The 27,635-nt window shown below is 39.8% G+C and overlaps 1 protein-coding gene across 1 annotated transcript in view; it reads left to right on the top strand.

Moving 5' to 3' along the window:
- The window catches only part of MYLK (myosin light chain kinase), a 151,559-nt gene that overhangs the window by 117,487 nt on the left and 6,437 nt on the right, over positions 1 to 27,635 (top strand). Inside the window, exons 21-27 of the mRNA XM_062578956.1 lie at positions 3,694 to 3,996; positions 7,620 to 7,652; positions 7,751 to 7,844; positions 9,076 to 9,279; positions 13,924 to 14,141; positions 19,506 to 19,629; positions 26,496 to 26,648. Of these exons, the coding sequence (XP_062434940.1) occupies positions 3,694 to 3,996; positions 7,620 to 7,652; positions 7,751 to 7,844; positions 9,076 to 9,279; positions 13,924 to 14,141; positions 19,506 to 19,629; positions 26,496 to 26,648 (1,129 nt within the window). The remainder of the gene's footprint in view (positions 1 to 3,693; positions 3,997 to 7,619; positions 7,653 to 7,750; positions 7,845 to 9,075; positions 9,280 to 13,923; positions 14,142 to 19,505; positions 19,630 to 26,495; positions 26,649 to 27,635) is intronic.

The following is a 27,635-nucleotide window of genomic DNA, read 5'->3' on the forward strand; positions in this document are numbered from 1 at the left end:
ATAGATGCATTTTTTCCTCCTTCAGTGTAAAACTGAGTATTGGGGTTAGGTTCAGCTCAGTTGGTTAGAGCATGGTGCTGATAATGCCAAGGTCATGGGTTCGATCCCTGTATGGGCTACTTGCTTGAGGGCTGAGATGATCTCCAGAGGTCCCTTCCAGCCTTATCAATTCTATGATTCTATAGTGATCTAGTCAAAAGCTGTCAAACATACAGCTCTCTGTAGGCTAGTCTTCCCTTTGAAAGAAGGACTTATAATTACAGCAAGCTAACTATTAAAAAAAAAAAAAAAAGCAAAAAGCACGTATTACTTAACTGTCCACATTTAGCTGTGTATGGCAGGAGCTGGAGAATCTGGGCCACTTTGAAAAACCCGAACAAATACCTTTGGAGGGTGGTAGACTACTGGCTCAGCTTTTTCTTCAAAGCATTTTTCCTTTTACTATCAGCAGCTGCTCTGTTCTGCTTCGATTTAGGATGCGTCAGCTGCTGCTTGTCCGAGTTCTTACATCTGCACCCTGACATAATACAACAGTGAGCATATAAGAGGAAAACAAGGCGCACAGCTCAGAATTATTCTTCTGAGTAATACTTGAAGAGGACAGAGGCACTAGGGCTTCCCCCGAGGTCTCCCTGGCTGATGATTTGTAGTGAACAGAAGTTGGTTATCCCTGCTGTTAGGATTGTAACTGAAACCATCTGATCCCCGTGTGTGGTGCCAGCTCCCTGGTGCCCGGTGCAGGACGGCTTGGTGGCGCTGGCCCCGCGAATGAGGGCAGTGTTGAGTTCGCACTTCCTTCAGCTTCAAGGAGGCTGAGGCAGTGCCTGTGCAGGGAGGAGCGACACTGCCATTTAAGTACCAGACGATTGAGATTTGGTCCTCATTTTTGCCACAGTCTTTCTTTCTAATCTCGGGCAAATCATTTAACCCCTCTGTGATCCAGTTCACAATATGTAAACTGTAAATTCCTGTTTGTTGGAGTCCCTTTTATTTTGCTAGAGAGTGAGGCCAGTGAAATGTGACAACTAAGCAGGGCAGTAAGCCATTCCAGAGGTTGAGGACATCTGGTCTCTGATATTTGTGTTTAACTAGAGGGGCACTGTATAATGATGACTCCCAGTGGAATGGTATTTTAAGTATTGCCAAAATTAAAAAAGATAACCTAGATGTGAATGGCTCTTTTTCTTCTGCCTGGGCATTCTCATGCTGAAAGCAGCTGAAAAATCCTTGGTGCCCATCTCTGTTCCTCCCTCTCCATCTCTTTCCTTGTATTTGAAAGTTAGAGACCTTTCATACCTTTCAGTTTGAGGGGAGGTGGATTTTTAGTGACAATTGTGTTAAAAAGAATTGCATAAAAGATTTTTCAGAGAAGCTGTTGGTCAACAGAACAAAACGGCTTACAGTCTGTAGAAAGAGGACTGGCCTGTTCCAGGTAGCGAACTGATCTGAATATTTCAGTGTCCTGACTGGGTTAGACTATCCCATTTTCCTGCTGTGTAAGTAAAATCACAGCAGTCAGAGGAGGAATCCCTCTGTCCAAGCATAATGGTATGCCTGGGGCAAACAGTGGCCATTTCTGTCTGCTCAGTGATTTTCCTAGCAATGATAATTTGAATATGCAGGGATAACTAACGTAATACCACAGTAAGGCTTTAGTCAAAGGTAACAACAGTTTTCCTCAAGTAATTGGAAATTTTTTATCACTGAGCAAATGGATGTATTTTTGGTTGGTTTGGCAGCTCTGCCTTTCTAAGGAAATGATGATAATGTCCTTTAACAACACACAGATATTCTTCAGCAGCTTTTATCAGCAAAACCGGACATGCATGTAGCATAGTTTTCTTTTCATCTTAGTTTGTTGAGTTTTGCCACCAGCCACATTTTCTAAGCCAGGAACAGGTGAGGTTCAGAGAATGCGTCTGGGATTTTGTGCAGCATTTACAGTTTTCTGTGTCCTTATGACTGGGTGTTCGGCTCTCACAGCTACGTGGGATTTTGCTGTTCTGCTCATTTGGCTAGAAACAGTTTGTCATACTTAAACCTCTCAAAGCTATTTGTAGGACTCTCTGTGCAATTTAGCAATGGAGCACTAGAAAAACAAATGCAGGCAAGGTTTTATTATACCTTGTTTGATACCTTAAACTCCTTCTTAGAAACCCACTTAGGTTACCTAATGGTTGAATACTTGTATAAGAACCCCATTTTCTTATTTCTGTCCTATCTGTTCCTCTTTGTTATTTTGAGCATGAGTATATAGGATGTGCTTGGAAATCTCAGTGAGATGGTTGCCATTTCAAGCAAAGAACAGAAAAGACTGATGAAAATTTTTTTGCCAAATTATTTGAAGTTATCAAATTAATTAATTGTATCAATTGCCCATTGGTACAGTGATAGAAATTGATGTTTTTGTCTTGTTCTGCATGCTGTATGTGACTGTGCTTTTACCTTGACATATTAGTTATTGCTATGGTTTTTACTGATCTGTAACCACTGTTTGTATCATCTCATACCTACTCTATTTTTTGTTTTCATCTTCTATCACTTTATCCCATTCTTCGACTTCACATTCAACCTTTGGTCACTGGTTCATCCAGATCAATATTACCATCATTATTTTGTAGGTTCTGCTAGACTACTTCTGAGAGGATTATTCCCAGGGAAGGTACTTTGATCCCTTTAAAGTCTTTGGAAGTGCTTATCTTTCATAATTCTTTTTTTTTTTTTTTTTTTTTTTTTTAGTAAATAATTTAAAAAGTCAGCATTTTTCTATCTTAGGAGAATATTTATTGCAATAACTCTTAGTTTAATGGTTCAGAATAGTTTTGAGAAAGCCATATAGCTACATGTTTTTTTAATTGTGTGGAGGCTTGCATAGCTGGTTGCTCATTTGCATACCAGTTTCTGGCTATGCTGGTTCTGTCCATGCAAATACAGATTTTAGGAGCAAGCCCCTACATGGGGAATAGCAGTTCAAAATTTTTAAAATTTCTGTATGTTCCACCTCCTTAACAATTTCCGAAATCCATATGAGATAGATTCTCGATATTTAAATGAAAATTCTAAGTTGAATTCTTTTAACCAAAAAATGTACTGTATTTTAAAAAATTGCACACAGTCAAAGAAGTTCACTAAATTGTTGACAGGCAAAATTGTTGCTGTTGAAGATCTGTGTGTCTGTGCCAACAAAATGGTTTTGGTATCCCTGATACCTAGCTACACTTGGATTAATGGCTCATTTTGAGGTTGCAAAAGGTGAGCAGTGTCCTTGGAGCATGGGAGCAGCAGAGAGGAGCTGGACTGAGAGAGTCACAGCCATGGTGACTCTGACAGCAGTGAGCCACTAAAGAGGTTAACCAAGGAGAGGTTTGAGCTACTTTGTGAGAGTTGATTCCAGTACTTGCAGACACAGCTGTGGCTGTAGTCTCAATAGTTCCTATAATGATAGCTGTGAAGGGCATAGGCTTCAGCAGGGCTAAGCAGGGCGCCCGGGGTACGGAACAGCCCATGCTGAGCCCCTTGTGGAATCAGTACCTGTGCCATGGTTGTTCGTTCATCTTGAGTACAACCCTCTGAGGCAGAGCAATGAGATAGAGGGAACTGAGCTGTTAGCTAGAGCCACTCACATCCTAACGACAGTTTTACCTCATACTCTCACTATTTCATCTAATGTGTTTTACATATGCATCTTTGCAGATAAACCAGACCCACCTGCTGGAACACCCTGCGCATCAGACATACGGAGTTCATCCCTCACTCTTTCGTGGTACGGTTCCTCTTACGATGGCGGAAGTGCTGTGCAGTCCTACACCGTGGAGATCTGGAACTCAGTGGATAACAAATGGACAGACCTCACTACCTGCCGCAGCACATCTTTCAGTGTGCAGGACCTGCAGGCTGACAGGGAGTACAAATTCCGGGTGCGAGCTGCTAATGTGTATGGCATCAGTGAGCCCAGTCAAGAATCCGAGCTGGTAAAAGTTGGAGAGAAACAAGAAGGTTAGTTTTTAAATTAAAAAAATACCCAAATTGCGTTACACCATCTCCTCATACTTCCCCAGTGAGGCCAGGCAGCTGTACACGCTCTTTCACATGTGCCGGTGTGCAAGAATGCATATGCTGGCTGTAAGTGCTGATGTCCCGTCACAAGCTTCATTTGGGTGTCTGTGCAAATATGTTTTGCATGCAGCTATTGTGGGAACCTGGCTTCTGGATCCGAAACCCGGTTCTGAGAAAGAACCAATAATTTGTCTTGCTGTCTGCATACTTGCTGACAAACTTCCGTAGTTCAGTGCAGAAGTAGTGGGAGATGAAACCTTTCACACCTAAGTGACTTTCAGACCTTTCATTTGATGTTTAGTGGCTTACCTGAAATATACTGGTGCATTCATTACAGTTTATACTGGACACATCATGGAAAAACAAGTCAAAACTGCTATCCCAACCTCTGTGCTTGCTGGTAGCCAAGCACTGAATCTGTAAGTGGAAGCTGAATTAGCCTCTCTTTCCTAGAAATAGTTCCCATCTTTCAAATCCGAGCATGGGAGAGCACCAAAAGAAAAACCTCAGTCGTGTTGCCCCAATACATCTGATCTGGTGCATTTCAGACTTGTATCTCATAGTGTGTGTTGATTTTGCAGTATTATATGGACGTTAAAAATACTTTTGGGGGATTTTTGAGCTAAGTAAGCGGAATATTTTTATTCAGTTGCACATGCTTGTAAATGTATTTTTCAGTGTCTCTCATCTCTTACTTTTTGCTTAGGATTTTATCAAGGGCCTAATAGGAAGAGCTGGAGCATTTCGGAAGTTATTCTGAAAGTGGTACAAAAGTTTTTAATCCACACAAAAATATCGATACTGTTTTAAAAAAAAATATATTGAATGTGCACACCCATATCTACCAACAATATAAGGATCATTTCAGTAGTCAAGCTACACTGAAAAGCCCCACAATAGAGGGAACAAGAATGATGCATTTTGCCATATTATCTTTTGGGACTTGTCTTTGGCGTGGCATCTCTCCATCCCTATCTGTGTATGCAGGGCTTTGGAGTTTTAATTGTAAGCACCAGCAAAGTGCTGCAGCACCACACAGCTATGTAAAATCACTCAACAGATATTTCCAAACAGAAGGACATCATATTCTTCTTCAAATGCTAAATTGGATGTATTCTGAGAAGTTGCTCTCCTCTGTTCTACAGATTTGAAAATTAAATCAAATCAAGATACAGCTTCTCTTCAAAAGGAGGAAAATAGCTTTAAGAGTAGCAGTAAAATTGGAAGTAAGCTAGGCAGTGCTGGCTCTTCATAATAAAATTCCCTGTGTTTGAATGCCCTCTTTCTTTAGTTGCAGGAGGGACACCTTCTGGAGTTGAGACCGGGCTTTTCCCTACATTTGCTTTTCCCAGAGCTGACATTAATAGTACTGGACCAAAGCAAACAAATTATTTTTCTTTTTAAAACTAAGCGTTTACTTACATAGACTTTAATGCCGAAAGACTAGAGAGTGTATGAATCATTGTGACATATACAGAAAATTAACAACAAAATTGCTGTGGGTGAAAAGAAGATTCCTTCTGTTTACAGGAGGGTGCTTGTCTTAGCAGTTCTCAGACTGCTAGTGCTTCTTGATTTCTATTCTTGATATTGAAGCTAGTGTGGACAAAGGGCAAGTCATTTAAAGTCTGATTTTCAAGTGTGAAGAGCATAGCTAGTGTTCTCATTAAAGCCAGTGGAAAATGCATGCGTTCAGCACCTCTGAAAGTCAGGACTTCAAACTGTCATCTGTGTAAACACGTAGCTGAGTAACTAAGGATTTTTCATTACTGCCAGAAAGAGTGATTACTGATTTTTATACTAAGGTGGCTAGTAGACATCAGCAATCTCAATCAAATCCTAGTGAAAAAAGGCATGGGAAACTTTTCACTGTAGATTCAGAGAAAACAGCTGCTGAAATAGGGCCATGTGTCACAGAGGATTAAAGCAGACATTGCCATGTTTGAGGAAAATCTAGTACCATTGACTCACTTCTGAGAAAGATTTTAGCACAGCTACTCAGAGCTTGCCAAGCTCAGATATGTTTCATTTATCTAATTTAGGCTTTCATTGGTAGACCAAAAGGTTTCTAGCTTGTATCTTCAATATAGTGCCGCTGCAGAATGGGGAACCGACTTCTTTGTCTGTCTAATAGCCATTTGGCAGGCATAACTACTTGGCAGCGTGGCTGGGATCAGCTCCCTAATGCAGCCCTTAAAAGGGGAGGAAAATGTGATGTGCTCTGTGCAAGTGTGGTTTCTAGATGGGGAAGATGTGAGGACAGCTACCACTGAGTGGGGAGGGCTCCCTTTCCTCCCTCCCATCCTAGTACATCAGCTGACGGCAAACCAGCTAGTCTGTGCTGGGGCATGCAAGTGTTGCAAAAAGCAAAAAGAGCAATAGGCTTTAGTAACACATTGTAACTACTTCACTGAGTTGCTACCAGCATGCAGCATCATGTGCTGCGTGGTAGAACAAGGTGGGGGATGAAGCTGGTCAGTTATATCAAAATGCCCACATGTCAGACTAGCTGTCAGCTCCTCTTTTATCCTTTCTTTCTGTTGTTTTTTGTCGTCTGCTGCATGTAATTCTGTAGAGCAGGTGTATGTAAAGCACCTAACAGTGTCTGGAGTGTCGCATTAGTGTATCATAATATAAATCTGTTGGCACAGTGGGGATAAATCACTTGGCTGGGATTGCACTCCACAGTGGCAAAGTGCTGCTTCAGCAGTTGATGGGAGAGTTGTTCAGTTCCCTGAAACCACCTTTACAGTTTCTCAAATTACTGGTCATAACCGCAGGTCTTAGCAACAAGTGCAAGCAGTATAGGTAATATAAACAACACTGCAGCTACAACCCGTTTTCCCCATACCTACAGGCAACACAGAGAACAAGACACAAACCTGTGTCACTGACTGTTCTTGCACTTGAAAATTTTTAGCAAGACGCTCAGGGCAGCTTTCACGCCGCCTTGTGTTACTGGGTTTGCTAACATCTCTGCCTGCCTTTCAGTACACCTGCAGAGCTGAGATTCCATTTGGACCTCAGTGATTTCAGAGTTCAGCCATGCTCAGGAAGGTGCATGGTTTCCAAATTTTCCAATCTTCTCAAGTCTCAAAAACGTGTCTAGATGCTTTGCAAGGCATCTTTTCATGTACGAGTTTCCTTTAGTTTTGTTTTTTCAGTCCCCAAAATGTATAGAAAAGCCAGAGAAAGATTTGTCATTGTACCAGTAGTGTAGTTACTGATTTTAATATTTTTCCATTTCATTAAGGCATTCTGAAAGCAATTTATTAGAAGAGATTCAGTATGCCTGTGTTTTTAATACACAGGTGAAATAGCTGAGCACTGCAGAACACCTGAACTTGATTTATTAAGAAGTGACCAGATTTTGATTATGTAGTTAATAGAGATGTAGAAGTGGTGAGTAGATTTTGATTACGAAGCTAATGCACAAACTCCCTGACTGCTTTTTTCCACTTAGCCGTTAGGATCTACCAGTCACCCATACTACTATGAGTAATTTGGCTCTTTTATACTGTATGCTATATAATGAATTAATTATGCCTTTTTTTTCTTTGTAGAACTTAAAGATGAAGTGGAGCTATCTGATGATGGTAGGAAGTTCATGTTTTAATCATGACAGATGCAAAGCTGCATCCTTAATTCATGCTGCATGGAAGTTTTAATCACAGTTCTTAATTCTCATTTATAGAAGGGAAAGAAACAGAGATCGAATACCGGACAGTTGCTATCAATACTGAACAAAAAGTTTCAGATGTCTACAATATTGAAGAAAGACTGGGATCGTAAGTACAAAAGCGTGCTTTCGAAGACAGACTGTTCTTGAGGGCTAGCAGTCAATTAAAAAGATCAAGTGTATTCATTCCTTGACAGTGTCTTGCACTCTTAGTATTTCAGCTGGGCTCCTCTGTTGCAGTAAAAGTAGGTTCTAATGTATGTTGGCCTCCACTCCATTAAGATCCTTTATTGCTGTTAATTGGTATTTTTAAATAGGCATTGCATTCATTTCTGGCGAGGAAGTGGAGCCCACAAATGAATAAAGCTAGAGGATTTGTTCATTGTTGTGTGTTGTAAAAGCTAGCTGAAAAAAGAGGTACACGCTGTGCACTTGCATTTCCATTATATCCATTAGTGATAACAAGATTATCCTGCCTGCAGGCTAGAATCTGTGTTGACAGTGGTTATAATCCCAACCGCATTAACAGTGTTGCTCAGTGAAGGTCAGTGACTAACCTGGCTGTTTCTCAGGACTCAAGCTCGTGGTTATGAGAGTTGCGTGCCAGGATATTCGTGGAGCAGTTTGTGCTCCTGGTGGCATTGAACGCAGGGAATCCTGCGTGCTTCTCACAACAAATCTGCCACTTCCCGTCCTTCTACCTGATAAATGTGTCACAGAGGTGGAATTGGGGGTATTCAGCAAATTGAAGCAACAGCACTGAAGTCTCTGGCGCTGGGATTCTCATGTCACCTACATCTTGTATGTGAGGTGTTTCCTGTCCAGCTCCCCTTCAGAGGTGTGCGGCTAATGGAGAAGCTTGCAGGATGCAGCATTGAGGCCCTGCAGGAGTCTCGCTTTTTGAACCCTCTTGTACAGAAGATGCTAATTGAAATACTGTTTATTAGAAAGTAAAGGGACAATCTAGGAGTCTATGGGCTGCAGTGTGATATTAATCATGTATATGTATGGATGTCTATACTTAACGAGTATGAGTTTTTCAGCTTGTAATATCAGCATACAAATACGGTGCTGTTTTCTACTCTCTTTGCTATCTAACAACCTAATCAAATTCTGAGTGAAGGTTTTGGGGCAGCTCTTCAACTGCAGCTCAGTTGCAGGTGCAGTCCAACACAGTTCTGTTGATTTTGTAGATTATTCTGCACAAAATCAGTACTTATTACGATGATGTTTTTATTTCTGACTGGAGTGGTTGCACTGGAATGTTTAGTAAAATGTTGTTATTCATGGTGAACCATACATTGCAAAAACATTTTACGGAAATAGTTATATATTTTCAGGGGGAAATTTGGACAAGTCTTTAGGCTTGTTGAAAAGAAGACTGGAAAAGTTTGGGCAGGAAAATTTTTCAAAGCATATTCTGCTAAGGAAAAAGAGAACATAAGGGAAGAAATCAGCATCATGAATTGTCTGCATCATCCAAAACTTGTCCAATGTGTAGATGCCTTTGAAGAAAAAGCCAACATTGTTATGGTCTTGGAAATGTAAGTATAAAGAAGCTCACAGTAGCAAAGCTAATAATGTTGAAAATAATTGTTAATACAAAAATAGCAACTTACCTGGACATATGTGACCATCAAAAGCTGCAGGGTTTGTAGGGCCTGGCTGGTGTTTCACATGTAAGTTTTTTCCAGTTATTCAACACAAGTTCTTTAAAGTGCGTGAGTCTGTGGTGTATCTCTTTAAAATCAGAAAAGAAGCATTTCATTCCTTACTGTCTAGTTTGTTTCCTTTTCGGTTGAGTATGAGTGGTGGTTTTCTGCAGCTCTCTTCTAATGCTAAATTGGGAAGGGGAAAGAAAAAAAGTTAGCTGCAATTTGGGCTTGTTCTTAGGAGGAGATAATGTGTTTTTTCTCCAGGCATTTCTAAAAACGTGTAGAAGACACTTGTACCATATTTCACTTAAACTCTGGTCAGTTGTCTTTCATGGAGAATTGAATGCTGGTGTCAAACTGATCATGGAAGAAGAAGATAAGCTTAAGAGTGCAAATCTCAAACTGCATTCTAACAAAGAAGTTGAGTTTCCATGAAAAAGTCACCCAGGCAAATTTAACCAAGAGGTATTGGGAGCAGTTTAGTTTTCGTCAAGTGCAGTCTCCAATTTTTAGGTTTTAAGAGACCTTAAGGGATTATTCTGATGTGTTTTTCTTATGAGAGACTATAAATACTCTGATTGCAGAATATTGTTTATAATAGGAGAGTGCTGTCTAAAAACCTCCATAGATGAACATGTTCATCTAAATTGTTCGTCCAGTGTTCTTAATCAAGATCAGTAGATGTAGAAAGATGGGGTTTTGTTTCCAAAAAAGCTAATTAAACATGACTTGTCCTGCCTCTAATGTTAATGTCCCTTGTTCTCCATGATAGTCAAGGAGTAACAGCTGCAGAAGGGGTTATTTCCTCCTTTTTCTGAAAGTCATTGCGCTCTTCATCGCAAGAACAATTCAGCAAAGCTGAATCTGAAGACAGCCTATATTGCTGTCTTAGGTGTTGCTGACTTCCATGGAAAAAATATCTTCACCCTCCCAAAATCTTTTTGCTTTGTGGTACTTATTCCATTCCACTGTGGGGAAGAGCAGAAAAGCACTGCAAGAGCAGTAGTGTAAAACATCTCACAGGGCTACGGCTGAGGTATGTTTGTATTTGCAGATGGTAGATATTTTTTACTTTCGGAAAAGAGGAGGTTCAGAACACATTCATGCACCAGTATTAATTTCAAGAAAAGAATCTGCACAGTGTGGGTTGGAAAGCAATGGTCAGACTTCAAAAGCAATGACGTGCATGACCAAAAGTGATGTCTGCATCATTTGTAATGCACCTGGCTTAGTGCAGATCCCGTACTTGGGGCAGCAACAGCTGGAAAGAAAACTAAATCTTGATCTGTGCGATGTCTTTCCCCGAAAGTTACATCTGTCATTGTGCTTCTGTCACATTTGCTTCATGTACTGTCTGCTGCAAGAAGGGAGAAGCAGCTTTTTTGCTACCTAGAAGCGTTGAACAAGGTAGAGATTGTTAGAAGGAAAAGAGGCTGCACCTCTGCTCTGCTTGCTTGCCATTTTCTAGGCTATGGGAAAGCTGCTGTTGCATGGGTACGTTTCAGAGACTGAACACTTGTTATGCAATCTCGGCACTTGTGTGCAAGACGATGCTTTTATATTTAGATTTAAATTTGCGCAAGTTGATGACAGTAAAAGAAGGGAACCCTACTTAGCTTGGAATTGGGAGCTGGCAGACCTAATGGAAAACAAGGAAATGTATAAAGAGTTTTGAATAGCATATGGCTTTACACTGCATTAATTTCCCACTGCCAGCAAAGGCTTTTTACTTTAAAAATATATATAAAAAAACAATCAAATTTAAAATAGTTCTCAGTCTAATCAAAATGTGATTTTAGGTTGGGGTGGCTACAATTTCTGGCTTTGAGATCCACATACTGAAATTTCCATAGTGTGGAGAGCCATAGGAGGAGGGGTTCTGCAAGCAGGAGGCAACAGTCTGTCCCTGCGCTGGAGCAGATTTGGGTACTGAAGCGCTGGCATAACACGTTTCCTGCCAAATGACTTGGTCACTTCTGCACTGTCACAGCCCCACTGTCACCTGCCTAACATAGGCCTACTGTGCAACCACACTTGGATCATTAGAGAGCCACTGAGCAATTATTTCTGCTTTAGGTTTAAAGCTAGTATTTCCGTGCATATCAAAGAAGTTGTGAGACATGTTTTTCAAAATTCTTAGTATCCAAGCTGTTCTTTCTTATTCCCATCACAATGTAAATATGTGGACTTTGAATATCTCAAGCTCACCTGCCATCAGTTTCCTTTTACACCAGATTTTAGCAATAGCTGGAGTTTAGCAGCTCCCTCTGCACCCAGATTTGAGCTGTTACTGAGGAACACTTTTGGATTTTCGTTCCTGATACCCTGAATTGTCATTGTAATTTTATTCCCACATCTTTCTTATATCCTTTTGATCTTTGCCCAATAATTCCTCTCCCATTTTGGTATTTATGCTATGACACTATTTTATGTGTTTTGATTTCATACTTATAACATTTTTTTTAAGAGAAGTGATATTTATTAGAGTTTTTGATCATTCATTTTAAATCAAACACTATAGTGATTAATAATTTGACATTGATTTAAATAATTTGACATGTCCTCCCCTGAAAACCCTTCCACTTGCCATTTGCTGGAAGTCAGGAACAGATCTCAGTAATCTCCTTTTCAGTTCAGGAATGCACCAATTCCACAATAGATATCTCAGTGAAAAAAGGAACATCTGAAAAATATTAGCATGTTGAAAACGGCATTCAGCATTGGGAGTTAAGTGACTTTAAGTCTCCTCATCTAGAGGAGACTGAAAAGAGAAGAATCCAGAAAAGAATCTCATTGACCTGATCAGGCATTTAGATTCTGATGCAGTGGTGATTGCGTGAAGACTCCTTCCTGCATATGTGTGCAGTACCTGAACAGCATTGGTTCAGTTCAGCATCCTGACCTGGGAAAAATGAAACCCAGTTTGGCTCTAAAAAAAGTGTTCTATAAACACATTTACAGTTTAATCTAATGATGTTACCAGAATGTCTACTTGTCTTAGGTTAAATGGAAAAAAAAAAAAAAAAAAAAAGTCTTAGATGCAGATACATTACTCAAAGATAGGCCAAAAAGTTGTACAGGAGACAATAGTATGGTTTCTGGGATTTAGGGATCTAAAAAAAAAAAAAAGCCCAATACTTTAGGATTAAAAATGAGTTGCCATTATCTGGGTTAAACAGTCAAAAAGCAACCCATGGTCTTTAGTATTAGAATGGAGATACTTTAGAATTGCAGCATGCTCCAGCTGCAAACATTCTGCATACGGATAATTTCATAAACACCTGCATGCTGGTGTCTTACTGAAGTAACAAAATACTTGATAGCAGAATTTTCAGAGCTGTTTATCCAACAGCTGTAGCCATAATATAGGTTTTACGTTTTGTACATGCTATAATGCAGTGTTACCTCTGAGTCTGTCAAGCCTATGCTATTCTTATTGGTTCCTTGTTAATAGAAAACTGCAGTAGCATTTCTAATTATCTATTTTCTGGAACCTTATAGTCAAAGCTACAAATGCATCCAGAACTCCAGATGTTTCAGTTTAATACATGAGGGATATTACCATATATCTGACAACTTGCAAACATTGCAAAGCCAGTTTTCAGTTGCGTGTTTTCCTTCTGTAAGTGAAATGTGCAATTACGTTTGGCAATCAGCAGGAATGCTGCCAAATATTAAGCCACATAAAGAGTATGTAGCGTTTCATTTAAGAACAGATTTCTAAAAGCAAAGCTGCTTTTCACCATTTGCACCCTTATGCAGTGGGTGAATGACCCATACATATAGAAAAGTATTTGCCATCTTTGGACATGAGCAGATGAACCAGTTAAGTGATTACTCAGAATTCAGAAAAAGACCAATCACAATTTACTTTTTGTTTTATTATATCTAGATTAAAAATGTCTCGCTTTAGTTCTGGAAGGAATTTGATCCAGGAAATTCTACCCTGGAAAGAGCAATTATTTCATAGCATAAATAAGCATAAAATTGGAATTAACCTACAAGCAGTGTGATGATGGTTCAGTTAAAAATACCAGGACCAAAAAAGTTGTAGTTTAAATCCTTGTCCTGCTAAAGCTAAGGAGGCAATTTCCTTTGAGTCTCTTGGGTCAGTAATTTACCCTTCGAGCTTTGCATTAACTGTATCATTTGAATTCTTCCTTCTCCAGCCATTCTCTATCATTCTCAGCCTCTCCTCTCTCAACTTTAGCAGGTGGCTAAATGCTAAAGGTGGGATGTAAAACTGTCTGTGTGCCCACTGTCTGGGATACTAGTGTGAGTGTTCCGCAGTCCTGACCTGCGGAAATATTTCAGAAGGAAAAAAATCTATTGACTTATACCACACACAATAAGAGGTGATTTTTCCTAACAGAGTGGTCCTTGTAATGCCGTTGCAGCACATAGATTGTGTCCTGAAGTGCTATTGAAAGGTTGAACTATCTGTATTTGTATAAAGGAAATAGCTTGATTACTCCCAAAATGAAAATGCTACAGAAGTCCTCTTTTTTTTTTTTTTTTTTCTGTCTGTCCTAGTGTTTCTGGAGGAGAACTCTTTGAACGAATCATTGATGAAGACTTTGAACTGACAGAGAGAGAGTGCATTAAATATATGAGGCAGATTTCAGAAGGAGTTCAGTACATCCATAAGCAGGGTATTGTCCATTTGGATTTGAAGCCAGAAAATATTATGTGCGTCAACAAGACCGGTACAAGTATCAAACTCATTGACTTTGGACTTGCAAGAAGATTAGGTAATGACTTTTTTGCCTACTTCAGTATGTCATGGGGAAAAGAGCAGGAGAAGCAGTAAATCATAGTGTTATAATCTCTCATATATAAAGAGTAAACAGGCGTGTTTCAGATGAATAGTTCTGAGTTCAGATTTTAAAAAACAAAAAAGGGAAAAAAAGAGACCTTCCAAAGAGAGTGTAGGGTACCTCATCTCCATGAAGAGTTTGCAATTAAATGTGTACGCAGGTAGCTATTGTTTCTGTGGTAGCTTACAAGGTAAAATACATAGTAGTGGTCATGTTAATAAATATTTATATTTATTGCAGGTAATCTCAAGACCTTAGCTCTCTAACCATAAGAAATATAAAAAAAACATTGATCTTCATGGTTACTAAAAATCCCTGAAACTTTTATGAAGGCGGGAGTTAAGGTGATGTTTTCTAGAATACTTTCTAAGACGGGTAGTTACGTTCAATTTACACTTCTCCTTTGGTTACATCACTTCGCATCCTAAACAGCAGCATATTGTTGCATATGTTAAACACAGGATGTACTTTATAAAGAGCCATGTTTTCATCATGCTCAAAATGATTGATGAAAGAGCATTACTTGCAAATAATGCAATGAGATGGAAAAAACCTTTTCCACTTGACAACCTCTTTCTCTTTTTAAGCAGTTCTCAGTTGCTTCCTATAATTCATTTTAGACTATGTTTTCCATCCTGCAGTGCCACTCAAAAGCAGAAGACCTTGCAGGGCCGCTTCTCAACGCTCAGTATTAATTCTGCTCAAAAAAGCAGCCTTCCTGTTGTATTTGTTAGTGATAATATTAACATACAACAATAAATAATAACACCAACATCACATACTGATCTTTTTTATCTTATTCTTACACAAGAAAAATCATTCCAAGAATTAGAAGTAGATAAAATAACTTAGGAACCTGTTATACTGGGAGACATGTTATTTGTGGCTTTTTCCCCCATTAGCTTGATTAGAACAACTCATATGAATTGCTACTCTCTGATACAAGTGGCTCGCAACAAGATTCCTATCTATGGTATTTTCCTTTCCTTCTTCAAGCAGAGTTATATTTGATAATTTATTAAAAGGTAGAATGATGATTACTGTAAGAGTAAAGCCTGGAATTACAACCTTCTGGTTTTTGTTATCTGCCTACGTGCTGCTCTTCCTTGTTCTTTTGACATGTGAGTAACAGACCACTGCATACCCAAGAACATTATTTTCCTAAACAAACCAAAAATGGTATGTTGATTGAATAGGAGAAAAAAAAACAGATTTTAGGGGAAGTTCAACTCCAAAGGGGCATTATATGAATCTTGATCGCATAGACATGGTGACCTCAGCAAAATTTCTATCATTTCATTCATTAAAGAAGATCATGCCGGTACTATGTTCTTTCACCAGTATGGAGCCAGTACTTTCTGAGAGCGTAAGCTGGATTTTGTTCCTGTTGGCGAAATAGCAGAACTGTTAACTAAGTTCCAATTGTGAAGCTTTTATTATCAGAGATGTGTGAAAGAATCCACCCTATCCTTCTCCAGCTGTCAGCTGGGAAACCCCTATGTTTGCTGCTGAAGTGAGCAGATTTTATCAACAAGCTAGAACACACAAGGAACCACAGAATGGCATTTTTGTAGAAATTTTTTCAGCTACCTTCTTACCTTCAAATCACAATTAAACCATATTTAGCAAAAGCAAGATCCTATTTTCAACAGCCGGTTTGTATCAATTAGGTTTTCCATTTTTCTGTTAATGCAGTGGGTGTTACTGTATATTCTGCACTGCTGACAACAGCCTGTGAACTGCTAGAGGCATGTCGTAGCTAGTAAATCTCTCTGTAGCTCCTCTTGTGTGGAAGGATGAGAGCTATGGGCAGTGAAGCTGATCTTGATTTTACATTGCTCTACACTTACTTGGCTTAATGCAGTGCTCATTCTTGCAAAGTTACACTCTAGGTATTTGCTGCTTTTTTCGTCTCTGAAAAGAAACGAGGCTCTAACAGCAGCCCGGCATTCTGGGCACCTCAGAGCGTGGCACTTCCCCAGGAGGAGAAGGTGCCCTCCTGGCCTGTGCGCAAAAAGCAAAAGCTCTGTGTTAATCACTGAGACGTTCCTAACCATTGACTGGATGTGCCAAAATCAGAAGACAATTTTTACTGTCTCATTTCCTTGTAAAAAAATTGTTAAATTGTCAAAAACAATTTTTACTAAGTGCTCTGATCTTGCCAGTTACCATAGGCGACATACTGAGAGCATGTTCCTCTGCCATCGATGCCTTGTTACTTTATAACTGACCGTCAGATTCCCTTTGGCTTTGATAGATGTGGGATTAGGAGCCCTCATACTAAGGACCTGACCTTGATTCAACAGACCATACTGAACCGAGGGGCTGCTAAAGGGATCCGTTTTAAAGAAATTAAGATCAGCTCTTTCTGCAGTCAATTTCTGCAGTTAATTAATTCTGTTATTTTGTCAGGAAATACCAAAGCTGCAGTGGGATATTTTCCTGACCTTTTTTGGTGTGCTGAGAAACACATGTAGAAAATTGTTTAAGATAAACTTCTTGAAGAGAAAAGGGAACGTTTTTTGAGTACTGTAAAGATTTTTTTTTTTTTAATCAGTGGATTATACACAGTGACAGCAGCAGTTTCCAGCTAGCTTGTCAGCCTTCTGTCTGAACTGAGTGGTATCCAAACATAGATCCTACTTGTGTATGAAGCTTGTAAACATCTGGGCAAAGAAATGACATATTATTCCGTAGAAAAGTAGAAAAAATACTTTCTTTTTTTTTTTCTTTTATACACAGAAAATGCTGTATCAGTTCTTCTACACTGTATGCTTGCACTGAAGTGCTATGTTTTGAAAAAACATTTCTGTGACCTATGGATAGCACATTTCATACCCCAGCCTTTGGCACACACAGTGGTTCATGGTAGTTTATACAGTGCACAGAAAAGCCTCCAAAATTGGATGTGAAAATCTGTGCCTCAGATTCAGAAGATCATAATAAAGCTCTTAGAAAACAGGTCTTTTGTGACAAATTTAAGTAGCTTTTCATAAAGACAGTTTGAAAAAAAACGTAGATGTTGAGCTTAGAAAGAAGACAGATGAAAAGACGGGATCTCAGGTGTTCCTGCTGGTGCTTTCAAAAGGGAGAGTGTCACACCTCATTGCCACTGTGGCAAAGACATTGGCCTTATTTTTAGCTAAGTCAGTTTAGGTTGAATATTAATAAAAGCCTACTAACTTCTGGGCTAAGAAAGCTCTGATTACGTTTATGTAGAGATATTTTGGAACACCTTTAAATGAGATTTTTTAGGCCTACTCAGACATGTGTCAGGAGGGATCTTGATGTTAGTGAACTTGCCTGGGAAGTAGGTGATTTCCTGGGGCCACTCTCAGGTGCTCCTCTGTGTTTCCCTCCCAAGAAAGGGACACTCTCTGCATGGCAGGGTCTCTGGGAGGAGGGAGAACATGTGAAGATGTGATTTCCTGAATTCATTTACTCTCACCATGTCTGAGCAGAGCGAAAAGGGTTTCTGAGCACTTAAGATGGGAAACTGGCACAACTAGGAGTGAATTCCTTGTGGTAGTGCCTAGAAGTTGCCGCAAAAATGCTTTCAATTCTTAAACGGGTTGTTAATCCTGTGTATCCTTTAATTTTCATTTAGTAAATTGGGGTTATGAATACCCCAAAAGAGTACTGACTTCAGTGTGTGATTAGATTTTATGAAGTAACGTAGCAGCTTTCAGTGGAGGTAACTGTGGGTGCACAGTCAGTATTTAGAGCAGTTTTAGTGTTGCAAAATGTGATGATGGGAAGTTCCAGTAAAGTACTCTGTAGTGATTCAGTTTTCTGGTGAGGTAACTTTTATTGTAGTCTTCTTGAAACAATTATTTCACCTGCACTTTTATTTGTTTGGCTTTCTTCTTCATTATAGAGCTACAAATCTCTGCACATGTGGTTACCTTAATGGGAGCAGCATTGGAATCTGTTACCTTGTTTCTTTCTTCCCATTCACGCCTATTTAGTTTAGATAGTAATCTCCTTTGGGGCAGGGATGGTGTCTCATTATGTCCTTTTTCTGTGTTTAATCTGGATGCTACTGTTGCACAAGAGTAAACATAATGTGTTGGATCTTGCTTTGTACAAATTGTTCAGGCAGAGGTGCAGACTGGATGAGAGTTTCTCAACCTAAATCCACGCCTGTTTCAAGTCAGAAATGTTTTATCTCCTGACGTTTTTATATTCATATAATACAAATTTTTATTAAAAATTTTTTTCCCCCAACCCCTAATCTGTTCTTCTTACTACTTGTAGTTTACTTCCTTCTTCTTGACTTTCTTTTCATCCCAGCCTATTTAGAATGAGCATCAATGAAAATGAGCCCATTGATATTTGCCTAATAATTTCTATCTAATGACTTGTGTTTCTCACTATCACCAGAAGTTGGATGTATCTGACTGTCACTGATAGTTGCACACTGGTAGCAAAAAGTTACAATATTGGGCTCTATATAATTTGTTCCTCTACCTTCCTCGCTGCTGTACTGTAGGATTTTCCAGTAGAGCAGTACTGGTGGATCAGTACATGAAGGACACGGAGACTGTTCACGTGTCCCGTGACCTCATTCTTTCAGTGCATATTGCTAGTAGCAGCTTGGCTATAGCTCAGTTTAAAAGCATCCGCATTGCGCTTGAGAAGAGCCCGGTGTGGGACGCCTGTGCTACCAACCAGCGGAGTGAGAGTTGGGACTGGCAGCAGATGACAAAGGGTTCGTGGTCTCCCTTTCTTCACCGCTCTAGAGCTGCAGAGCAACTGATCATATGCTCGTAGTCAGGCCTGGTTTTGAGAGCAGGCTCAGACCCAGGCTTCCTGACAAGGTAGAGGTATACACAGTGATGTTGCTTTACTATTGAGTACAGATCTCTGTACTTTGATAGAAAATAATTTTTTGATTAAAAAATTCCTTCAACTCCTTTCTGACTCTGGAATCCTGAAATCCTCTTGTGCAGTTGCTAAAGTGATGAAGGCTCAAACACTCGTGCACTTTAGGACATTCAAGTTAAAGCTATCATCTTTCATGCAACAAGATCTGGTCTTGCGGCACCTCCTTGGAATGGGAACCTTCTTTACTATATCAAGTGCTGTGTCCTTGAGGATGCTTTATAAATAATTCTTTAATGCTATTCATGTATCAGCTGAGAAATTAGCAGTTTAGATGTTGTTTATCTTTCTGATATGGTTCTTTAACTAAATTACAAATATGAGTGCAAAATTGGTTTTGCTCTTACTGGAGAATAGCTACTTTTGAAAAATCTGTGTGCAGCAGGTAATGGTTTTCTCTTTCATTCTTCACAGAAAATGCAGGTTCTCTGAAAGTTCTCTTTGGGACACCTGAGTTTGTGGCTCCAGAAGTTATAAATTACGAACCTATTGGATACGAAACAGATATGTGGAGTATAGGAGTTATCTGCTATATTTTGTAAGTACCTTTGCTAATCTTGACTCAAAATTCTGACAGTTCCTTAACATACGAAATTTCCATAAACGTCTGGGTATTCTAAAACTTTCAGATCTTTTCTGTTGTAATTAGAAACTCGAGGATGTTTAATAAAAATAAATCTGTTTGGCCCCAGCTGAAGAAGACTGTTCTGTGAAGGATCTGACTGATAAACTGCAGAATTAGCAGCTTTCAACCATTCAACCATTTTGTGTTGTACATCTTGCATCACAGACCAGCAGAACTTCAACTCACTTAAGAAGACAATGTGACAATATTTTATTATTAACTTCAAACTATTTTTCCTTTTCAGCTGTTTAAGGGAAATATTAGATGTGCACTGAATCTTCCATCTTTTTATTCCCAAGAGAAAAAATCTTTGTGAAATTTTGGGGTTTTCCTCTCCAGGTAATACCCCCTGCAGAAAAGAAGATATCCCAGCATTGTCGTGTCTATTTGCAGTGCATTTTAATTTATTACGAAGCACATGCCACTGGATAAACACCTTTTATAAGCAAAATGGACCAACATGATGTAAATATTTTAGAGCACAGTTGGTTGCAGCTCCTCTATATGGCTCTGTATGTGATTCAATCATATGTGATCGTGAACTTCAGTGAATCTAGAGAAAGGCATATGGGAATAGGATCTCCCAGCTCCCATGCCTAGAACAACCAGAGATCTTCCAGCTGTGGCTTTACAAATTTGATGCAATATGCAACATACGAAAAGAGAGATTCAGTTTGGAACATGGTTCTTTTTCCCTCACTGCAGTTTCTATCTTAAGTAAATGGCAGATCTCCTTTTCGTGCATTCTTGTGAAAGACTTTTGCCAATACTTTGGTTTTTAAAAGAACTCCTTCCTCCACGGAAACCCTCTTTCTTGACACCTAGCAATGCGCATTTGTTTGCCCAGTTTTTACTCAGTCTTTCTGAATGATTCTCCTTACCATGTCAGCTTACAGTTGTTCTCTTCTAATTTCCAAACTAAGCAACCTCATTTGCAAGCAACCCCTTGTCCTGTGCAAGAGCTACCACATCGATTCTCTTACTCCCAGCAAAGACTCTGAAAATCTGAATATTTCTGTTATCTTCTGTTTCACTCTAATTTTCGTATGTGAAGTGTGCTACACTCTTCAAGATCACTTTGTTCTGCCAGTTTATTTACAGGACCTTGATTTTCCATTCTCTTCCAACATTTTTTTCTAGATCTTGAAAGCTCATTTGGGCCATTCTGTAGTTCACATAATTTAGACCACACACGCAGTGCTCAGAAGATGAATTCATTTACCTTTTTAGCTTCTGAGGCCTCCCAAGCTACAAAGTGCTTTGAGTGTTAGAGCTCCTGGATCAGACTGCTGCACTGCTAGTGGAAAAATCACTAGTTAAATCAATGCAGCATTGCCCCCTAGAGGCCTTTTACACCGTGAGGAACAAAATGTTAGCCTCCACAGTGGGTAATTTGCACATTTGGCGAGTTTTAACGTCTTTTGCTGTCATTCGTCATCAAAGTATTTCATGAGTTTCTGTGCGTTTGCAGTACAGGCAGGCCATTTCCTGTGAGAAATGTCAGACAAAAAAGGCAAAAATCAGTGACGGTAGTTTGCATGCGTTCCTAAGGCCTGCAGCCAGGATTGCTGCTCCTTTATGGTGTGCACAGGATAACACCGTCCCCATCTGAGTAGGCAAAGCAAAGGGAGTGGGTGCAGAAAAGGTGAAATGATTAGCCAAAGATCAGGCTGCAGGTGGTGGCAGAACTGCTTCCTCGGGGTTTCTCTGTGCAGCTAGAAACAAGATTTTAAAGTTTAAAATATTTGGTTCCTGCAATATTCAGCTGATGGGGCTGAGGGGGTGTTTCACTTGATTCAGATCACCTGATATGCCTTGCAAAATATACTATGAAATGACTCGTTTGCTAAGGTGTCTTTAAGCTCATTTAAAACCTCATGAGGGGAAACAGGTATTACCCAAACACAGTGAAAATCTTGCGTTTGCATCCCCTCTCCCCCAGCTCGATGAGTGGGGCCAATGGAGGAGAGGGGAGCACTGTAGTGGCTCCAGAGTTAGGGACAGGCCCACTGCAGGTACTTCAGGGCACAAAGTGGCTGCGCCCATCACACGCTGTAACCGAAGCGGGAAGGCTGTGCTGTTGTGTGACTTGACATAATACATTTTTTGTGGTAGGATTTAAGAGAGTTGAGAGATTTGTAACCTGTCTAGACAAAGACTGTGTCTCTATTATGTCCTGTGCAACACCAAATGCAAAACGACTTCAGCAAAGAGCTGCTGAAGTGATGGGTGGGATGCAAACTCCAGTAGGAAATAGGGTGACCTCACTTCCCCAAAACCCTGCAGCAAAATCCCTCTCTCAGCATTCTGCCTTGCAGGCAGAAGTACAGACACTGCAGTCTCTCTTGGGATGTTGCGTCTCTCTTCCTTACAGCATGATTGACTTAATTCCATCCCGCAGCTCCTGCATTTCTAAACTGCACATGTTAAATCCTTCTAAGCTTTCCAGATAACTCATCCAGTCCTGCCTCTTAATCAGTCTTCATTCTTTAAATTTCCCTCTTTGTATTCTCCACCTCAGTGTTTTTATCTTCCGCTTTCATCTTGCTCTCTGTCCTGTTCTGCATTGCAATATTGCCCCACATACTTAAGTTGATCTATGGCCTTTGAAGTAAGAGGCCATAGAAATCAGGCTTGTGTGTTTCCTCACCATTTATGTCTATCTCAGTGTCTCCTTCTGCATTTACAATAACCTCTATCTAATGAAGGTTAAACCTCCTGAATTCTTTCCAGCTCTTCCAGTCCCATTTATTCCTGTGGGCATTGCTCAATTTCTTCGTTGCTTTTTCTGTTTCTAGTCCTTTTCTGATGATCCTTTTGGATAGTCTAGGTTTCTAATATTTGCTAGTCTGTAGCAATTTCTAATTTCTGTTTTTATTTCAGACCAAATTTCAGTGTAAGATTTCAGCTGTGTGCACACTTGTATTGAAACTAGATAGCACTTTTCCTTAGCATCTGACTAATGTAAGTGAGGAATTTGCTATTGCTTCTCAGCTCCACTTACTTTTGATGACTTCTCCTTTATCAGTTGCATGTGCAGCTTTCTAGAGTCATTTTTTTGCTATGCTATAGCATAGGCTGGATTTCTGGTGCATTTTATTTCACCATGCTGTGGCCTCTCTTCTCCAGCACCTTCCTAGTACTACCACTCACCTGATTCTTCAAACGTTCCTTTTTCTTTCTGTCTGTTGTGGTTTATCATTGCTGTTGTGGCTCCCTTGTTTGGCAGTCTGGATTGGCAAGGGACACGGGTTGCTGGTTTAAACTTGACTCCACGTGGTATAAAAATGTAAGCATCGCTAATACAAAGATGAGGACACGCTCCTTGCTCTTTCAGTACAGAAAATGAGAGCTCTTTAATGTCATGATTGTATTGCTCAAAAGGAAATGAATTATGTGGTCACTGGCAGTGGCCAGGTGTGATCTTCATTCACTGAGCATGTAAAACAAGGGCAAGAGCAGAGTGAGCCCTTGCTCCAGGACAAGCTGTATTCCTGTGTGGGGATCCCCATGGGCTGTTCCTTCCTTGAGGCTGCCAGTGTGGGAGTCAGACAGCTCTCACCTAAGGAGGAGGTTGTTCTGTCATGTGGATACATGTCATGTGGATACTATTTATTTAATTTCACTTGTAAAAGAATTAAATTACTACCTGATCTCCGGGATGCAGGTGTTACCATCTCTGCCTAAATGGGCTTATTTCACATGACTTGCACAGGTTTAGTCAGACAGAGGTACTCTTCCAAGCGAGATTTGTCACTTTTTTCACTGCTTATACAATGCAGGGCACTGAGGAGGAGCTCAGTGTCACCAGACCTGATCAGTTGCTGCTGCAAACACAGCTTGCAGAGGAATGCTCAGTCTGGCTTTTGGAGGCACGGAGCACATTCATCTCTCCAGGATTAGTGACGGTTTTAATGCAAAGATTGCCAAGTGAAATATAGGCAGTCAGACCTGATGACCACACAGACCCTTTCTGATCTTAACATTTCTAAATCTGCACTCAGGGCTTTGTTAAAACAGACAATAAATGTTGACCATCGTCTAGAGGATGAAATATCTTTCCTCTTTATGTAGAAGTGGAAACTGTGAAAGACTTTCTAAACAAGTGGTGCTTAACATGCCAGGAAGATGCCTGGTTAAGTAGCTGGAAAAATGTTTTCAGTAAACAACTTGCTGCTTGTCTAATAGTAACTGCATAGTATAAGCTCAATATTAATTTTCTGGAGCGGTAGCTCCTCTTTATCACTTAGCTTCAGCATTCCAAAATGAAATTGTTTCCATAATCTGTCAAAAGAGATGCTGGGCCATTATTACTTTAAAAGGCTATTAGAGAAAGAACATGCAAGACCTAGGCCAGTGAGATCTGATAAAGATAAGAACTTTGCAGTATAACCTACATGAGATGCTGGTGTTTTGTTTCTATAGACAAAGATCTAGTTCTCCTTAGAAGTATTTCCATAACAAAGCCATGGGTTCACAGTAAAAAACTGTGGGAGAAGAAGACAATTATTTTAGCTTTACAAATTTGCAACAGCACATTAGGAAATCCAAAAATACTCTTGTTGAAACCTTTGATTGGTGTTTGGAAATGACAAAATGCACGGAACTTAACTGGTCCTAATTTAATAATTTACCAAATACAGAGGATATTTAGGACAGCACTTAAGATTTTATTAGACAATCCTGTCATCCAGTTCTTCAGAAAAAATACAAACCAAAACAACCAGCCTTTTTCTTCCCTGATCTCCTTCCTTTTTACCCTCATACTTCAAAAGCTGTGTGTGACATGCAATATCCCTTACCCTAAAAAGCTTGATGTCCTTTTTTTTATCAGCATTGCCTCTGAAATGTCACTGTGGAGCATAGGCAGTGGTGTTTCCACATGAAGCAGCATCTCTGTATCTGTAGCAGTCTTTCTAGCCAGCAAAGTGAGCTGTCAAACTAGCAGGAGAGAGCCTTAATCGCTGGAGATAGGCCAAACTATTATCTAATGTAGCACAAGAGCTGTACAATACTATTTGTGGTAATACTATGCAGAGGTCACATTTGGCATACTTCAATCAAGTGCTGAGAGAAATGGATTGTTCTTGCTCTGGCTGCCTCAGTATTTCCTCTAGGAGCTTAACAGGAAGGAGAAAGACATGCATCTCTTCTATTGACAATGAACTGAAGAAATACTTTACAAACTCCTAGTTTGTATAAAACATGAGCCCTTGCAAGCTGCTGAATTGGTTGGGAGATTATTTTACTTACAACATAGTCAAAAAAGATACAACTTAAAAATGAGTATCTGGGTCCAAACTTAGAATAGCAATCTGGATGAGATTTTTTCACCTTTTAAAATGTTATGGAGGAAGATGATGATGTTATAAATACTCCTATGCATAAATATTTGAGTGAGGATAGATTTAAGGCCCTGCAAGAATGCTTTGCAGATTCCAGGACAGAGATTTTTGCTGCAACAACTTACCTGGCCTGCTGGCTGCTGTGTGTAAGAATCTGCAGAGCAGGTTCTCTCTCGTTGTCCAGTGGCTGCCACTGTCTGTGCTGTCGGGCAGAAAACTTGCCTCTTCCAGGAAATGTAAAAGACCGAGACCTGTTGACGCTGACGTAGGGTGTTGCTTTACGTGAGCACTGCTCTGTATGTTAATCTTTCAGCTTTCTGTAAATCATGCCTGTAAGTTCCTAATTAGGTTTATGCCGTTTTACACATTTATAAAGGCACTCTTGACTGTTGTATTTGAATGTATCCCATATAGTTCAAAGTAAGAGAGCAAACACATCCTGTTCTGATTTCTCTCTTCCTCCCTGAGGCGAAAAAAATCTTCGTCTTGTGTATCACCACTATATCCACATTTAAACACATGTGCTGCCTGTCTCTTAAACTGGCTGTTTAAGAGAGTGGTTAACATGACTGGAGTAGAGGGAAAGAAAATCAAGTCTGTAAAATTTCATTCGGGATAGTTTACTGTGTAAATTGGATGCCAGAAAGAAGAGCCGTAACTTGTGGTTCCAAAATATAAGCCAGCCTTTCGCCTGAATACTTTTACTGACAGAGTGATAGATACAGATATCAAAAATATCTGGATGCACGTAAGTACAGTATAATAAAGGATAAAGCTAAACTTGGGAAAGACACTCTGCAAAATGGTATCTTGATGTTCTGTGGTTGCCATTCACTGGTGATTTTTCACTTGCATAGAGTGCAGAGCCTTGCAAGCTCAACTTAGGTTATAAAAAAGTACTGTTTGCATTTCATGCGTCATCATGACTGACTGAGAACATGAAGACCGCGTTACACTTTTGGATGCATCTGCATAACTCTACAGCCTGCAGTGATGTAGCACTGTTTTATCTGGTCCTGTGATTGGAGTTTTGCTGTTGTTTCTGTTTACAAAACAGGCCTGTGAATTTCACAGTTTCATGATGCATCCTTCTTCTAGGCTACCTCTGCAGAGGTAAATGGAATAAAATGTGCAGAAAACTGGTTTTGACACTGAAGGTGGCAAAGTCACTCTGAATGCACCCAAAAAAGCTATTCTGCTGAATTTGCTATGAAGAAAGAGAACAAAACTTTTCCATTCATCTTTGCAGTCAAAATTCTAATTTCCTTCCCATATGACTATCTGTAAATTGTTTTTAGTTTTTGTTGTTGTTGCTGAAATATCAGAGAGCTTCTGCTCTTGAAGTCTCAAGGCAGAAGAGATTCTTGATTTCTTCCTCTGATCATTTGCACAATGACACGTTATTTTGTGGCTGTCCCTCTGCTTTATCCCCAGGGTCAGTGGACTTTCTCCTTTCATGGGAGACAACGACAACGAAACCTTAGCCAATGTTACCTCAGCAACGTGGGACTTCGATGATGAGGCTTTTGATGAAATCTCTGATGACGCCAAGGACTTTATCAGCAATCTACTAAAGAAAGACATGAAGTAAAGCTGTTGGACTTGCTACAGTCTTTACGTTTGTATTTATCTGAGCTTGCCATTCTTGTTTCCCCATTCTGAATCTCTGCCTCGAGGCAGGCACTTCTGGCTGTACTTCCTAAGGAGCAATCTGTGCCCATCTGTCTTTGCGTGCAGCTAGCATTTATGTGATAGTACAGGGTCCGACCGGAGCACTTCCATTTAAATGCCTGCTCACTCTTCTTTTCCTTTTCCTCAGGCAAGGTGCAACCTGAGGCCTGTGTGACTGTTCTTATCTTTACTGTAGTGTGACCACACATAAGAACTAATGATTCCTGCACGAAATGCACTGTGTTGATCTGAATGGGTTGCAATTTAGCTAGATTTATTTTTTAAATGTGGTACCCCTCAGTGGATCGCTTTCTTATAAATCTAGTGGTTTGGCAAGAAAAAAAAATCAGAGTTGGAAGCCCTGTTTACAGCAGACTCTGGATGAGCCAAGGAAAGAAAATGTTCTTTTTCCAAGGAGTTTACAATCAGAAAGACAGAAGACAGAGGGTTATTTATACGTATATCATGAACAAAGTGAAGTATTGGCATGGTTTCGCTGGAGATGTATTTGGATACTTCTGTTTTGTTAAATGTTCAGTGTTGTGGGGAAGACGGGTATTAAGCAGTAGAAAAGGGAAAATTTCTACGAGTAGAGGAAAGGAGATCTGAGACAGGATTCTAGTCATAACGAAGAAACTGAATCATAGCCATCGTAGCTCTGTTGTATATATTTCATGACTGAAACATATGGCTTTTCATGCTTTATTTTATAATGTTTTATTAACACTTAAAAATGCACAGCTTACCCTCAAAAAAAACTTCACAAATTGTGAAAATGAGTTTGTGGAGTATGCGTGGCTAGGATGGCAGTGCCATATGATCTATGTTGCTAAATATAAAACACACAGAATCAGCTCTCAAAAAAGAGAAATGGAAGTAATGTAAAAGCAGCTAGGTTCTATC

This window comes from Rhea pennata, chromosome 6 (assembly GCF_028389875.1).
Source record: "Rhea pennata isolate bPtePen1 chromosome 6, bPtePen1.pri, whole genome shotgun sequence".
NCBI lineage: Eukaryota > Metazoa > Chordata > Aves > Rheiformes > Rheidae > Rhea > Rhea pennata.